The 18,078-nt window shown below is 39.2% G+C and overlaps 1 protein-coding gene across 1 annotated transcript in view; it reads right to left on the reverse strand.

Moving 5' to 3' along the window:
- Nucleotides 1-17,298, reverse strand: part of glrbb (glycine receptor, beta b) — a 41,867-nt gene extending 24,569 nt beyond the window's left edge. Inside the window, exons 1-4 of the mRNA XM_042493316.2 lie at nucleotides 16,877-17,298; nucleotides 9,714-9,852; nucleotides 5,594-5,700; nucleotides 2,928-2,995 (exon numbers count right to left, since the gene is read on the reverse strand). Coding sequence (XP_042349250.1) covers nucleotides 2,928-2,995; nucleotides 5,594-5,700; nucleotides 9,714-9,835 — 297 coding nt within the window. The 5' untranslated portion in view covers nucleotides 9,836-9,852; nucleotides 16,877-17,298. The remainder of the gene's footprint in view (nucleotides 1-2,927; nucleotides 2,996-5,593; nucleotides 5,701-9,713; nucleotides 9,853-16,876) is intronic.
- Nucleotides 17,299-18,078: the final 780 nt, after the last annotated feature.

The raw sequence follows: 18,078 nt of genomic DNA on the forward strand, positions 1-18,078 counted from the left end.
GTTATTAAAATTCATTGCAGTGTATATGCGGGACAGTTTAATAGCTCTGCAGTGCAATAAGAGAAAAAATCTGAACAGTTACTTAAACCTAAGGTTTTTTTTTTTATCTTACTTTTATAAAATAACAAAGTTAACAAACTAAAAATATTTGTTTAATGGCTATTCTAATTCTACTTTGTGCAAAAATCTTTTTAATAAAATAATCAAGTAACCGACCTAAAATGTCTAAAGTATTTGATCTCAAATTCACTATGTATAGCATTTAAACATGTACACAAGTACAGAACAGTACAGAACAGTATTAATGAGTAATATAATCCAAATTCCCCTTCAAAGTGGTGTTATAGTTTAACTTTATAATTTCCAATCACAACAAAGAGGAAAACGGTCACAAGTCCGCTTACAACAGCATTATAGTAAAACTAGTTCACTAAAAATCAACAAAAAAATTAATTCCCCTCTGTGTAGCAGCTTGAACATGAAAATGAAAACAGTTTCTATTTTTTGAAGTAGCAGCATTACAATAAACCTGAATATCTGCCGCAAATCATGCTCACCGTGTACATCATTACACATTACACATGCTCAAAATAACCGATTAATTAAAAAATGCATTGATCGGGCCTGATACCCATCCTTCCTAAACTTTCTCTGTCTTTCTGTCACTATCTTTCAATTTCTGCTGTCTGTCCCGTCCCCGTTTGCCTCCTTAGCTCTTATAAAACCTTCTTTCTTCCCTTCTCTTGATCTCTCATTTTCTCTACCCCTCTATTTTGCTTCCTCCTATTCTTTTTTTTTGTCTTCCACCATCCATGCACCCCCTGCTGTCTATACTTTGTGATTTAAGGATTTCCCAATTTCAGCATTTATCATCCTAATTGCTCTGTAATTGGTCATGGTGTGAAGCTCTCCACTGGAAGATTTTACAAGCGGACACACTCTAATGATCTGCAGCCAAAAGAAATATTTCCAGAGTACATTTTCATGCAGCTCCAATTCCACCATATAGGATCCAAGACTTTGTTCAGAGTATCACTCCTCGTGAAATCAAGTGGAACATTGATCACCGCTTTGGCCAGAGACACTATCCAAGACTCTGGGAGCAAAGGTCTAAAATCTAGCACTCTATCTGTTCTTGTTCCAGTATATTCCATGACTCAATTGTTCATGCAAGAAAAATATCAGGTTTGTGAGGAATGGCACTGAACTGGTCCTTGGCTGCCACACAGTTCACACATGGGTTGCATGTCTTTCAAGTCTTAAAGGCTGCTATGCTTTGCTATGGTTTTGTGTTTAGCTGTTTTGTTTGAGGAGCATTGAAATTGTGTTTGCAGCCCATCACAAGTTGAAGTCCTCTCTATCTGGCATGGAAGCCACTGACCAAACAGTGCCAGTACATTCACATTGGGGAGCAAATGGGATTTGATAGCAGTGCTGCATTTGATAGCAGTTTGACAGCTTTCACAAACACATCAAAATATGTTCTCATTTCAGTTTTTAGTTCAGTTATTTTTGTAAAAAATAAAAAACAAAACAGAAAAGCTCTGTGTTTATTCTTTGGTATGCCAAATCAAAAAGTGCAACTCTGGTTTTAGACTAAATCTGATTACGTAATCCTTTTGGTCAGACTGTTCTCCTGCACTGTTCGTATGAAAAGTAAAGCACCAGAATTTGTATATATTCCACACAATCATAAAGGCGGACCTAACATGACTAATGTGCTGACACGAGTAAAGAAGGAAGTGGTATGAAGGGTGAAAATCCACATACGGAGGCATTTTGGGATGGTGGATGGATCAAACACACACAGGACTTTCACACAGGAGACGTGTGTTTGTGTCTTGTGTGAAGTCAAGTGAACTTTGAGCTATTTTTAGGTACTCCATCACGTTGTCATGCTATGTTGAGTATGTTACTTTGCGTAAATTACATAAGATGTCAGCAACCAACTATCATTCTTAAACAAAACCTATATAACTCAACATTATGTAATGCAACAATGCAAAGTAATTTTACTTTCCTAAACCTAACCTGCATATTTATTGTAATGTGCATTACACAACATTACCTAACTGTGATTCTTTTCCTAAAGTATGCAATGTGACAACGCCTGACCATAATTCTTTTCCTCAACCTAACCAAACCAGTGGGGGTGCTAATTTGTTGGGCGACATTGCGGTAGATATCACACACACACACCCTTGTCTCATGATATGTTTTTTGGCTAGTATTCTGAATAAGACAAATATTGCTCTAATTAAAGGTCAAAATTTCAAACTAAGATTTGCATTGCTTTGAAGCAACAAGATTGCTGACCCATCTTGTTGCATATAAGTTAAAAAAGTGCCTGCATGATTTATGCAAAACAACAGACTGTGCTTTCAATTTCAGTTCTTTGGGGATAACACTCTAGATTTCATACTGTAAAACTGCACTATATCGAGAAGGTCATGAGACAGAATCAAGCATCAAACTGTGAAGTCTGCACTGCATTAATTTCTCTTACCTTGTCACATAATTGAACATATTTACTGAGACAGAGACACTTAATGTTTATTGGCTCCTCCCAGCAGCTTGAAATTAAAACACACCAGTAAGCCGGGCTCATTAGAAACCTTCAAGAATGTTCCCTTTATTCTTTCCTAAATGATCAAGAGTCGACCCAGCACCGTCCTTGAGTTTAATCTGCATTCAAACTGCACTTCTTTATCTGCAATTAAGCCATCAGATAAATGAGGCATGAAAACTCCGGTCTTCATAATGATTTACCACTAAATGGTCTGATACTGACTACAACACATGCTCACGCATCCTCCTTAAAAGTTGTGGGATGAAGCAGTGTTCAGCTCTTATCCACTACTTCTGACTGGCAGAAGTACTGATTATCAATAGAGTCAGGCTGAAATGGGACTGGACTGGATTCTCACCATGGTCGTTTCTTGGATGGAGCCAAAACTGTTGATGAAGATGTTCACTCGGTCTTCCACAGGAATTCCTTAATTGAGAAAGAGGAAAAAAAGAGTTTGTAGTATTGGGTCTGTTTGTTTAACAGCTGCTTTGCGATGAGTACATTTACACGCACAAAATATTCCCCTATTGTTTTATTTGATGAGGGTCATGTAAATGTATATTTTCTTTAGGATTTTCAGCTTAAAACATGTGGGTTATGTTGTTATTATTCAGGTTTGAATAGCAAAATCTGATCACGTATACAACCAACTCACCAACTGTTTGCAAGGCTCAGGGTTCCCACACATTTTACTGGACAAAAATTCAAATCTTTTCCATGACTTTTCAAGGACCCATAAAAAAAATTCATTTTGGAAAAGCACTCACTCAACTGTGTCTTTAGCACTTTCCAACACACACAAACACACACACACACACACATACACAGGAAAGTCCTGCTTCCCATAACAAACGTCGCCACACTGTCACATTTACACGTAACCTGTCTTTAAAGGGAAGACTTGTCCGGAATTAGTCATGGAAAATGAAAACCATGTGAGTTTTTCATGTGTATCAAGCAGCAAATTGTTTGTTTGAGTGAAACTGCTCTGTCCTTGCACAACACAACATCGATGCTGAGAGGATATATCGTGCAGCCCCAAGTTGACGTGTTAGAGCTATGACTTTTCCAGGCCTGGAAGACAAGATTGTGAAATTTCATGACTGAGGTTTTCCATGACCGTGGGAACCCTGAGGCTGTGGTAGAAATGCATACAGAAAAGCTACACATTTCTGGTCGGAACAAGAAACACACCTACTTTTAACCATCATCGAAGACTTTGATATCAACAGGTTTTTGGAGAGGATCAAGTATCACAAGACAAACCTTTTTAAGGAAGGGGCTTAAAGGAATGAAAGAGGTAGGCTGAGCTCACATGGTTCAACAAGTCCGCCACAGGTAGGAAACTTTGAAAAAATCCTATCTTTATGCAAACATGTAAAATGACAAGAGACTCCAGCCATTGTCCTTTTCCATATTTTGACATGATAAACGACATCGGACGAGTTAATCAGAGTATGCACAGCTGCATGTAAACAGGAGTATTAGTGGAATATTCATTTTCATTAGACATGTAAACAGCTTAGAAGGAATACCATCTTTTTCAGAAGAAGAACAAAACCTGGAATATTTTGTGCATGTAAATGAATTCAATGAGAGTGAAGCACAGCTGTGTTTGTAGCTAACAATAAGTGTCAGTTTGCTTTGTAAAGCCCTGTAAGTCTTTATTTCTAAATGTTATATCTGCATTAGATTGACTGCGTTGCTGATCAGGATTTGTGGAAGATGTTATCAACATTGCAAGGTAATGAAAACCCCCTCTCATCCCCTCTGCGAAGCTGAGGCTGTAAACATATATATCGGCATCTCTCTCCACTCGGCCTTTAACATAAACTAATGAAACCCTTTATGAATGCAGACTACTCTTCCACCTTTGAATAAATCATTTCCTTTGAGGTGTTTACTGGAGGCTTTTACAGGATAAATTCTATCATGCAATTCACAAATGAATGTGCATAATATGGAGGTGGCACAGAGCTCACAAACTCCATGCATTAATGCAGACAAGCAAGACAAACCAATATTCAGCAAACACTTCTGGTGTGAGCTTAAAACTCTCTATAGGGTCCATAAAATCTGCTCACCATTTTATAGGCCAGGGCAGAGTAATGCACAAGGCACAGTTTAGGATGTAATTTGGGAGATTATGACATGGATGTTAATGCACGGGGAGCTTTCAGCCCACCCTGAAATCAACAGCAGATGTTTGGCTGCTGGACCGGTCTCAGGCAGTCAGAGAGGGAGCGGATCCTGCTCACGATATATCAAAGATTGAGTCCCAGATTCAACTTCTGCTGCCAAGTGTCAAGAGGATGGAGACTACCTGAAGACTCGTAAGTTCATAAGTCAGACGTAGAGGTCGTCAATCACCTCTTTTGTAATTTTTATGGCTGTCTCTGAGAGACTGAAGCCTGGTGCAGCGTCACATTTACAGTGTAAACACTGTATGGATACTTGGACAGTAAAGAATAAAAGAACTGGCAGGTTCTAGAGGCAGAAATCTGAAAGAACAGCAGTTAAATATCATATCAATCCTCACACTGTGTGTTATTTTTTTAGGATTTTAGACTGTTTTAAAGTCTTCTTTTATTCTTCTTCTTTCGTCTTTTATTTGGATATCCAATCAGTGTCTGTAAATGTAGTCCACTGACGTAATACAATCTGTGTGTAGCTACACTGATCAAGAAAACAACATATATAACATATTCAATTTCCAGAACAGCCTGTGTATCACCATCTTGTTAAATTGTCTTTTAGAAAACACAGCCAAGCCGAGAACATGGACTCACTGTAACAGTGTTGTACGTGTTAAATATGCAAGTGTATGCATGCATACAGGAAATCCATTTTCATTTATGTTTCATGCACCATTTATGCAGATACCTGTTCCTGCTCTGACTCTATAGCAGAAATATGGAGGTAAATATTCATCGTACACTCATTAATTTAATTAGTATGACAGCGCTGCCACAGAAATGTAAATCAAGAATAGACAGAGACAGATGAAGAGGAAAAGAGACTTGCCTTTGAAGTTGGGCCTTATTCTGGGATCATAGGTGATCAGTAACCTGTTCAAGATGTTACTGGTTGAATTTGCAGGGACTCGGGCCAGATCCTCAGATGACAGCTGTCTGCAAACAAAAAGACGGAGACGGAGGGTCAAACACGATTACATTAGCAGGTCAAATTCCTGACAGATGAACAGTGCAGATGCCGAGCACACCCACTTCTGCTCCGTATACTCTCTGATTAAACTATAACCTGAGAGATTTACCTGTTAGGGATTAAATTAGCTTTTAACACTTGGACGATGTGTTGACCTTCAGGCAGATAGGGGACATTTTTTCAGCCTTCTAGGACAATTGACCTATCGCTCACCCCCACCGCCTTAGCTCACTCGCTGCCTCAATTAACAGTGGAGGCTGTCGGTGTCAAAGACATAATCAAAGATGCCTTACAGAACGTTTGGGGACAAAAAGCTCCTTATTTCACACAGAAACCATCAAAAGGGTCTTCACTATACCGCGGTGTTAGCGTTAGCCAGCCTTTGCTTTCTTTGTAATGTGACAGCTAAGCTAACGTTGATAGTTTTCAGCCGGGTGGGTTTAAACTACAACCTTCTGCTACAGTCAACACTGAAATCTGACTGTCAAAGAACCAAAATACCAAGACAAAGTTGAACAGATGACAAAATTGAAGTTGGCCATAATGTTAGCGGCTATTAGCAAACTTAAGCTAACGTTATCTAGCCAATTTTGCTGCAAGGTGACGTTACACAGGATTTTGCTGACATAATGTATGAGGTTATATTGTCACTTTGCAGCAAATTTTGCTAACACTATGTTGCTTTACCTTAATAAATAAATGTAGACATCCTTTATCTTCTTTACGTTGAGCTGCTTAATCCAAAGGACATATTTTGTTCTGTTTATGTGAGAACACAAGAAAATATACTACGTTCTCTATCCTCTCAGAATACCTCACGAACATCGATGAACCATTTTTATTTTATAACTTCATAAATTTAAATAAAAATGCGGGAAAACCTAAATTTCTAATGCTTTTCTGTGGAGGTCAACAAGCAGGATGTCCGAGCACATTTTGCAGCTGCACAAAATTTGATTGGCTTGCAGCGTTCAGGATAACGTTTGCTAATTAGCAGGAAACACAAGAGTTTAAGGACCCTGTTTTTGGTTTGTCTGGGGAAAGTATTAATGAATACAAGCCTAAAATTTGGGTAACAGTTACTCCGACCCTCTGAAATATATTCTAAAGGCATACAACTAAGTAACATTTTCTAGAACAGTTTTTATTTTCTTTGTGAAAAATGCTTTAAATAATTGACTCATGTGTTTGGCAAAGAGTATAAATGACCTGTCAAGACAATCCGCATTTTTTCTGTGTATTTTACATTTTATTGAAACCAAAGTGAAAGTTTCCCTTTGAACAATTCTGCAAAACAGCTAAAAACAGCTGTCTACTAACAATTACCAGAATAACATAAAGTGGTGACTTTCAGCAAAACATCATTTGTTGACTGAGGTTGACGGATGAAAAAACAATGAGGGAAAGGGGAGAACAGGATCTGGCAGGAGAGAAAGGAGGAGAAGAAAGCCTCCTTGTGGGTGGCAATGATTCTCCTGCCAAAGAATTTCCCCCTCTCAAAGCACTTTACATATCATTATGTAAACCTTATCATGCACTGAGGATGAGTTAAAGTGCTCCACAGGAATGCTGCGCAATGTGTGTATGTTCTGCGGTTCCTCTGATCAAAGCGAAACACATAATTCCCATCCACTAAACCTCTTTTTTCTCTCTTTTAACAGACCCTTCTGACAACCTCAAGCACAACTGCTAAACTGGAACCAAGTGGTTCCCTTGATCCACAAAGGCCTCCGCAGCACTAAACTCGAAATATGTCATACAGCTTACACTTGCCAATACTGGGACTACATCAAACGGCTTCTCATTTCAAGAACTTTCATTGTCGAGCCATTTGTTACCATTTAAGGAAGACGGGGGTGCAGCCCGGCACAGAGAGACCACGGACAGTCCAAAAGGCATATTAGGACATAGTAATGTTCAATCTGTCATTAGACATGTACAAAATCTACATTTTTGGGCTACCTGACAACCTTATTTAAAGGAATACTTCATCCCCTAAATGACTATTTTAATCTCAGTCACTGACACAGTGAGTTTTTCTGACATGCCTCCTGTGAACAAAATTCTGAGAAAATTCTCGATGAATCAAAGTTGTCTATTGTTCCTTCATATATATATATATATATATATATATATATATAATAATAATAATAAATGAATAAAACTATATCAAAACACCTGTTTACAAAGTCTCACACAAGTCCTGCAGTAATAATTCAACTTTCATTTACCCAGTTGTATGCTCAGTACTTCCCAAACAGGTCGATAGGGAACTGAACTGAAAGTGAAACTTTTGCTCTCTTCAAAGCCAGACTCCACTGACAAAAACAGTGCTGGACCGTTCATTGGGAATGTTATTGGAATATATACACTGTTCAGTTATGCATTGCACCGCACTCTCAAAGCACAGAGCGTACTCTGTGCACGGATGGAGAACAGAAACGTCAGGCGCTGAATCCTAACGGTTCCTTCAGCTGGGTCAGAGTTTGCATTCACTCGGCAGCTGCTCCTCTCATCTATCAATCTGATCTGATCTGATCAGCTCTGAATGGATGCACACATCACTTATTCACCTCATGAGTCACAAACTGCTGCAGACCTGCAAAATCCTCAAAATTTAGCAAAGGGGGCACAGAATGGTGCAAAGTGTCACACGCATTTAAAAGAATAAAAATGACAAAAGTTTGCTGTCCTGATCAACGCCATTTGGTGCTGATTCCTGCGACGCCCATTGTTCCCAGTTTACTGCGTTACTCTGTCATATCAGACTGTAAAATCTGTGCAGTGAAGCAGCTGATGAGCTTTGTTCAGACATGAGTAGTGGATAAAGACTGCAAATAAGATCCATCAGGTGTAAGATAGACAGTTATGCTTTCACTGAATGCTTAAAGAGTAACTGTTACTTTTTACAACTGAACATTAGTTTCCCATGTTTTCTACGTAAGTGACTCATGAACACGATTATTTTTTTTTAAACTGGTACACAACTGAGAGAGTGTGCCGCAACCGGCTGCAGCGAAACAGGCTGTGAGGGGCATTTGTGCACCATCAATGTACGTCCACTAAAAGTGTTTGTTTTTGCCACTGACAGGCTCAGATTACTGTTTTAAGTGTCTGACAACATTATGCAGAGGACCCTACAGAGATAGACATTTATGTTAAAAAGTAAGATCCTCTCTGTTTAACCAGAATCAGCCCCGACATTGTCACCAGTAAACCCACCAGACTACATTTATAAATAAGCTGTAGTGTTAGCTTGCATAGAGTCAGCATATTTTCAAATGTAATGGGTGAACTGGGGGTTTATTTCAACCAAACCAGTGCTGGTGGTTGTTGAAACAGTGTAAAAACGAACAGAGACGGTTTCTGTGAATTTATTTTGTTTCTGTGGACATTGAATAAAGTGTGCTTTACAATAATAACATAACTGTTTAAATTAGGTCTGGTGGGTTTGAATGGTAATTTGGGGGCTGTTTCTGGTTAACAAAAAGGAACTTACCTCTTTAACAAAAAGGTCTATCTCTGTAAGGTCCTTTCCATAATGCTGTCTGACACTTATAATAACAATCTGAGTCTGTCGGTGGGAAAATGAAGCATGTTTAAGGAATGTAAATAGATAAAAAATGCCCTGTAAGGATACATTTCAGCCTGTTTCACGGCTGCTGGCGGCGCTCTCATTCAAACTGGACCAATTTCACAAATTGTTGTCTCTATTAATGACTTAGACACAAACACACAGGAAAAGTGTCCAGGTTGAAAAATACCAAAGTTACCCTTTAACTGCCAATATTGGTGCACCTCAAAAGTACATAAAGGGGGAACTTCACCAATGTCAGACATAAAGGTCAGTTTATTGGTCAGCGGGGTGCTACCCAGCCGATGACAACATCTGTTTGATGTCTTTTGTGGCTACATGAAGCACATTTTGTTGTCATTTGCACTGTATGACAGCCCATGGTGTTGTTGGCCTCGTACTTACGATGGACAGTAAACCTGCTTCCCTTTCTTCTTTCCCTTTTTTGTCCCTTTTTCTTTGGCAGATGCTCCCTCTAGACAAAGAGAGAGGATGAGGAGAAAGATGGCGAGCTTCTTAATGCCCATTCTGCTGTGGGTTGAGCCTGTGGAGGCAAAAAACAAACTGTTAAAATAATGAGAAGGGGGACACAGAATTTAAATGGCTCAAGCTTAATGGTGCGCAATTTAATAACCCACACTGAATCGTATTCTCGTCACATTCGACAAATCTCTGCATTCATTTGCACATGTGACAGAAGACAGGGCTGCCTGGGCTTCGCTCTCACTCGAGTATGGAGCCTCGGGGGTATCCAGCGTTCCTACAGCTTACAGCAAGTGGTATATAAGACTTTTTCAGACTTTTTCAGTGCCACTCAGAGTGAAGACTGATCTCACTATAACCAAAATTGGGGAGAAAAAAAAGATCTGACACCAATTATTAAGGGTTAGAGAGAATTTTTGCCCAAATATTTACTTTAATATAAAACATGACTTTTGGGTGACGGCCATGCAAATGGTATTGTGTGAATTTTTATTTTTTTTTCAATTACCTTTTATTTTTTGATTTAATGATGCAATGTCAGAAAAGAAGGAAGAAGAAAATTAAATTGTACCTTTTATGTCTTAGCACTTTAGGACTTATGAAAAATTAATTTCAGACATTTAAAGACCAATTAAGGCCTTATCTTTTACATGAATAATTCAAGACCTTTTCAGACTTTTTAAGGATCTGCGGGGATCCTGGTATCTTAAGGGGATAGTTTGGGATTTTTTAAGTGGGGCTGTATGAGATACTTATGCATAGTCAGTGTATTACAAACATGAGTGGCGTTTGCAGTTTGCAGAAACAGACGGGGCACATCACAGCTTTACCATGCTGTTTAGAGGGGTTTATTTTCAACATTTAGTTTCACTTCAGTCGGATCGCATAACAGCCGTTAACAGCACTTTCTGATCCAAACAGCTGACCAGCGACAGATGACTAATGTAGTGCCAAAGAAAAGCTGTGTGACAGCGAGGTAAAGTGGTGAAAACACTCCAAATAAAGCGTCCACTTAGACAGACATTGATTTTTTAGGTAGGCCTTATTTAAAGTGGCTAAAATATGTTTTGATATCATCATATGTTTTGATATCAACCCCTGTGGGGTGCACGCTCATCGGCCTCTGCAAACTTGAATTACACCGACCAAGTGTACTGTATTTAAAACACTGACTACCTCATTCAGCCCCACTTCAAATATCACAAACTATCTATTTTCTGAATGATGTGTGTTTTGTCTTTCCCATCACATACAGTAAATGTGCGCAAAGTGAATGACTCAATCTAACATGGTTTAATCAGGTAGTACAAGTTCAAGCACAAATCCAATTAGTTGAGTAATGCACGTGAATAACGATGGTCATTCAGGACTCGTCAGGTGAATGTGACCCTGAAATATCCTCTACTTCAGTCTAGGAATAAAAAGGGTAAATTATGCCATTTCTTTCCCATCGCCACAGTTGTTTACCTCGATCTTTAAAAGCTGTATAATTAGGTTTGATCTATGATAGCTGCCGTGATATAATTCAATCCTTTCTCACACAACAAATACTAAATGTGGGAGATAATGTAGTTTGGGTGTTCGCTATAAATCTGTTTGTTAGATAATGCAAATCCAGGTCAACCAGTAACAGAACTATACATATACAAATGCACACTTCTATGCACAGGGAGAGCGCTTTTGCATTTCTTGATAGGGGCCATTAATCAGCTCGCAGGCGTATAGTACCTGTGTTATTCATTCCCATTCTAGGAAACCGGTGCCCTTTCATTGCAAAGGGACGCTGAGACAAACAGCTAAGCCAACCGTCTCAGTCTCACCCCCCACCCCACCCTGCTGGCAAGACTGTATATTAACTGAAGCACTTTATTGTCTAGACAGAGACACTCTCCCTCACTTTCTGTCCGCCATGGCCCAGTAACTCCCCGACTGTTCCTCGCCTGCACATTGATCATCATCTTCTCTAGTGGAAATCGTTTCCACCGCTCCATTCAGCGCTTTTTGTGTCCATGCAAAACACCTTGCCTCAATCCAAGCTAACTACACATCGTTTTTTTTATTGATTTGGAAGCTTCCTGCAAAATGTGGGGTCGGACTGAGGAGAGAGTGGCCGACATACGTCAACACTGACCCACACATATCGAGTGGCAGCAGCTGGAGTGGCGGGGGATGTTTAACTTGGCAACGGACCACACACTCTTGGAAACGGCGTCTTATGTGACCTACGATTCCTATGTCTCATCGACCTTCTAGCATTTCTCTGCATGACAACTCAAAATATGACCGCTGGCATGAGCACACAGCACATTATGGCAATGTCCCAGTCCAACCCTCTGTCACAGGTTATATGTGTGTCTCTAGGATGTTGGGCAGTTTTATCAGTGTTCCTCCTTTCAGGGATTTTTTTAATTGTACCTTTTTCACAGCAGACATTTTGACATGTTAAAAGCACGAGTGTATTCAACTCCTTGAAACCTCGGTCGATATCAGTTTTCTTGAGCTGCGTTTAGACGCTTTTCACAAGCTGTTTGAAACCTGCGCAAATTGGTTTGATTTCTTTCGAAAACATGAAAAAATGCCCCTCAAATTGCAATTTTCTAGCTTTTATTTTCTCATATTTGTTAAAACGGAGAAGATTATTAGATAATTACTATGAAAATGATTAAATAACAAAATTTTCTTTTATCATTCTAATAATTCTATATTTAAAATCATGTCACAGAAATAATTATTTTTTTTAGTTTTTGAAGTAACTTTCACGATTGTTTTTGGTTTTGGTTTTTTAACTTTTTTTTGTTTGTTTGTTTGGTTTGTTTTTCTTATTTTCCATTGAATTTCTAGTAACGTTTTTACTAATTTACAATTTTTTGCTAATTTTTTGGTAACGTCAACATCTGTGCGTTGCCTTCTCCCCATATTTTTTTTTAAAGAAATCAGGTTTTTAAAGGGTTAATAACATTACAAATAGCTCATTTCCACTTAGAGTAATCTCTTCTATTGTGTATGCTGGCTTACTGGAAGCTCACTGGGACACACAATCAGAGTTCCCACTTTCCTTAAAAAAGTCTTAAAAGGGCACTGAATTCATTTTTCTAAAAATAAGACCTTAATTGGTATTCAAAAATTGTAAAAAAGTCCTTTAAATGTCTTAGATATGCTCAGATACGGGAAGTCCGATTTTATTAATCTTTTTTTCTGACTCTCACTCATATTGTGAAATCTCAAAATAACTGGCAACATCTTTTTTTAAATAAATATTTAAATATTAAATATATGATTAAATATATAAATATTTCCTAAATATCTCTCACATCAATGTAACCACTTCATGCTCTGAGCAGAGAATTCATAGTCTGTTTGCTGGCTGTCACTGTTCCCTGGACGACATGGGGAAATGCAAATTAAAACAAAAACTGGCTATTAAACCAAAATTTCACAGCATGGCTGAAAGCTGTACAAAGCACTGCACACGAGGTTTAGTATATTTTCGGCACAATGTAGATCTAGGCAGAGTGAGAAGCACACACAGGTATTTCTGTCCTCCCCACGTCTCCACTGAAAGACAAAAAAACTGTCCCTAAGTTATTAATTCCGTTTATGTTTTATGTTTTTGTCTTAAATTTCATTCCGAGTCCAAAAATGTCTTCAAATTTCTTAAATCTAACTTGCCTTAAGCTGTAGGGACCCTGTAAATGCAACTGTGTCTTGTGCTTATATGCCAAGTCTAAATGTCTGCGGTGGAAAAGGTCTTTTGAGTCCGAGTAAATCATGAGAAAACATATTTGAAAGTAGAAAAAATAAATATAATACACATATTTTTGGGCATCAGAACTGTTTTGTCTTATTGTTAAGCCACTACCCTTTATGTGTAATTATCTCACTACCCTAAAGATTTGCCTTGGATTACATCCCCGTTAAGGGCAATGTTGTGACCTTAGATTTGACACTTTTGATAAGCTGTGAAAAGAAATAGCTCTTAGCTTTCGTTGTGGATCAAGTTGTGACCCGAGGATTTATCAGTGTATTACAGACTTCATGCAGTTATGACAAACTGTTGATAAAAAACTGATGACCTACACGATTTTAATTTATACGATACTAAAAGATAAGTTCATTACAATAAACCTTTTTCACAGGAGACACTTTGTCATAGCAGGAAAAGCACAGGTGAAATTGATAACATTAACAATAAGTCAGCTCCATTAAGTGAGACAGCATGGACAATACCAGGACCTCTCCTAAATGGGATGCAGTTATCGTTAATGTCACTGAATAAACCTGTGCTCTTCCTACTCTGACATGTAAAAACGCCTGCTGTGAAAAAGGTCTATTAAGTTCCACTGCTCTTCAATACACAATGCTTTTTAACACAAACTCCTTAATCAAAGAGTTGTTTTCTGGTTTTGGGGTGACTAATTCATTATAGATTGGAGAAAAATTTAGTGGCATGTTTAATTTTGTTAATCTTGTGCATTTTGCGGTGTGTGCTATAAGTGTTTAGCTCAGTGGTTTTTAAACTTTGTCTATCGTGTCCCTCATCAGAGGCTGAAAAAGACATTATGCCCTCAAATCTACAATTTCAATCAGAAAGCTCTGAGTTATTTTCCCTACATAAGTCAGATTTATTCAAATTTGTTTCACTCCATATTCTTCCCCTGGTCATCCACACAGCCACCCACAGTGGCTCTGTGCCCCCCCACTGTTTGAGAACAACTGGTATAGCTACATTTTAAGAAATAACAAGACCATTGTTGGCACCCATGCAAAAAACTGACTCCTGTGCAAAGAAATGTGGGTTCAGCAGAGACTGAGTCCATAAATTGACCTTGGCACTGCCTGAGTCAACTGTGCCACCACTGAAGAACATTACGCTCGCTGTGTTTTACTACAGGCGATGTTAAACTGCAGAGGCTTTGTCATAAAGTGGCTGACAGTGACTCAAGCGGCCTAACATGGTGAGTCCCATGGGTGCAAGGTCAAGAGGCAATTCTGCTCTGCTGCAGTGAGATTCCTGAGGGGCATCTTTACACCATCCAGTCACGCCCACTAAAAAATGCTTCTTTTTGCACCTGACGGATTCAGATTGTTATTATAAGTGTCTGACAGCATTATGAGAAGGATCCCTCCAGAAAGAGACCTTTTTGTTTAACAGTAAGATCCTTTTTGTTTAACCAGACAAACCCACCAGAGTTCTTTTAAAGTAAACAGTAATTTTATAGCCATGAAACGCACTTTATCCAAAGTAAACAGGAACAAATTAAACTCACAAAAGCTTCCTTGGTTTGTCTTTCCAGTGTTTCAAGGCTCAATAACTCTGGTTTGGTTGAAATTAAGTCTAAATTCACCCAGTTAGATATGAACAAAACAACAAAAAAGATCTTACTCCTAAATGAAAAGGTCTACATCTGTAAGGTCCTTATCATAATGTTGTCAGATACCAAAAATGCCTATTTTAGCCTGTCTGTCACATTTTAGTAATCACACTGTACTTCTACCGTCTGCAGCTCTCTTTTTTACTACATTTGCGATGTTAAACTGCAGAGGCTTTCTCAGTGGCTGCGGTGGCTCAAGCATGGTGAACCCCATGGGTCCAAGGTCAATAAGCACTTCTGCTCTGTCCACGAAATGTCCACTTGCTGTGCATTTTCTTTTATTTCTTTTTTATAAATCATTTTTTATTTTTGCGCAAAGCCATTTTGAGGCTGTTTCTGGTTACACAAATAATGTTATCAGACAGTCAGAATAACAGTTTGAGCCCGTCAGTGTCAAAATAAGCTGTTTCAGTTAAACAGCCTTCATGTACAGTGTCCAAACGCCTTACGTTTAAGTGCTGAAATGCTAATAGATATCCGTTTTTTAAGACTCATTCCTGGAGTATCCTATATGGGTCCAAATTCAAAAATTGTCCGTCTCCCCTTTTTGTTTTTTGTTTGTTTTTTTACTATTCTACCTATTTTAAATTGCACACACTTGGTCATAAAGTAGTTGGCACGTTCAAATGGACCTCGTAACCTCGTGGTTACGACATGGTAAGTCGTGTACACAACACCGCTGCCAGACAACGGCAACATGGATTTGAATGTTGAAGTCTAGAGACCACCACCACTAACGATTTAACAAGTCAGCGCACAGGTCAAATACTGCAGGTAATGCAAAGGCACAGTGTCAGAGGAAAAATGAGGTCGTTAGGCGTAGCAACATTTTCCTCAGACGCATTATTAAAGTACAACAACCAACACTCTACAACAAAAAGTACAATACAATAAATTGCCATCTGCAGAAAAATCAGAGTCCATGGCCTTTGCCATTTCTGAAAACATCAGAAAACACAACGCAACTCGTAAACCCCGAGCTTCCAAAATCGTTGTAAATACCACATGAGGAGGGCGTTCATATGGACTTATATCATAAACACATCCCCAAATGAATACACTACGTCTCTCAAGCAGCCTCAGAGTGTGTCCCAGGGGTCCAAGGTCAAAATCCAACCCCATGTAATTTACACTGGCTGTTCTGGACCATAATAATGCTACTGTATTAAAAAGAATGAATGTAAGAAGACCATAATATTGGTGATTATTATTTATAAGCTGTTGGCGTTCACTGTAATGCAATAAGGCCATGTGATCTAATGCATATTATATTTTTTACACTACATGATACACTTCAGTTGTCTATAAGGTGCTCTTAGTTAACTGCTAAATGCATTAACGCACGTGCTATGCTAGGCCCGTGCTATGTTCATCAAAATACTAATAGGAAACCAATACAAAACACCCAGTTTATGCCGGGGGCTCTCACAACCTGTGGCTGCTCGTCGCATTGGCTCTCTTTGGAACAAGAGAAAAGTAAAAGTAACAGACACGAGCCCTCAGCTCGAGCATCAAAGGAGCGCGTGAGAGCTGCCCTGCCTGCAAACAGCGACCACCATGACGGCTGAGGAGGAGGAGGGGAGGGGGGTGTAGGAGGAAGATGCCAGCACATATGAACGCGAGCATGCGATTACACACACACGAGCGCACGTTTAAAGACATAAATAACACGAAAGTGGTTGATGAGAAAACGCGCCACGCGCTCCCACTCACCTTTAGGCTTTGTCACCTGTCAATTCCTCAGGAAACAGTGAAGCTGACAGAGCAAGTAATCGTTAACACAGCCTTGCAGACCAGTCGCTGTCTTTCTTTCCCATTCTTGCCTCCGCTCTCTCCACTGAAGCAATTTGTTGAATTTGTTGAAAAGTTACATCTCGGCAAATTGCCAATTTTTCTTTTTTTTTTTCTTTTTTCAAATCACCGCGCCCGCTTTGTTGTTATTTTGGTGTGTGTATATGGCTGCTGCTGCCCTTTCGCCTCAGCTCGGGATGCCCAAGATGGAGGCTTGCGTGGTACCTGTCATGCAACATGCGCAGTAGCGGCTGTGCACGAGCCGGAGAGCATCATCAGTCCTCCCATCAGCAGCAGCAGCAGCAGCGCGGAGGACAGCAGCCCTCCGCCTCCACATCAACCTCACAGCCGCTGCTGGAGAAACGCTCCCATTTACGTGATGGGGGAAAACGCCTCAGTATTTATGGCGGTGTCTGTGTGGTATTTAGCGGCAGATGGACAGGAGCAGGGAGGGCAGAATAAACCATAAAGCACAGAGAGAGAGAGAGAGGCGGCAAATTATGCATGCAATATATAGTTCAGGCCCGGGCTATATAGGCTGAGGGCTTCCATTGGTATTTATTATAATGCATTCAGAGGTATTCAAAGACCAGGCTCGTTTTACATGGAGTCATGTTTTTAATCCAGTGGCTTTTAGATGATCTAAATGAAAGTGAATGAGAAAATGGCTGAGAGAAAAGGACCAATCTGTAATTTTTTGACCATAGATCACCAAATACTTGCATGGGCGGATCATGGGACAATAAGCATTTGGGTGCAGAGTCACAAAAGGCCCCACCACCTCGTCAGCATAGGACACAAGACACACTTTTTTTGACTCATTTGTATGTTATTTTTAAATTCCATGGCTTTTAGATAATCTAAATTAAAATGTCTGAGAAAAAAAGGACCAACCTGTAATTTTTTGACCATACATCATCACATATTTGCATGGGCGGATCATGGGACAATAAGCTCTTGGGTGCAGATTCACAAAGGGCCCCACCACCGTCAACATAAGATACAATAATTTTGTGGGGTTTTTTTCTTTTCTTTCTTTTTTTCTTTTTTATTTATTTTTTTCTCTTTGTGGTCATTTAGTGTCTCTTTGTATTGGTCTTTCCTGATTTGTAGTTATTTTGTGT

The sequence above is a fragment of the Plectropomus leopardus genome, chromosome 8 (genome assembly GCF_026936395.1).
Source record: "Plectropomus leopardus strain MGB_pleo_1.0 chromosome 8, ASM2693639v1, whole genome shotgun sequence".
Lineage (NCBI taxonomy): Eukaryota > Metazoa > Chordata > Actinopteri > Perciformes > Serranidae > Plectropomus > Plectropomus leopardus.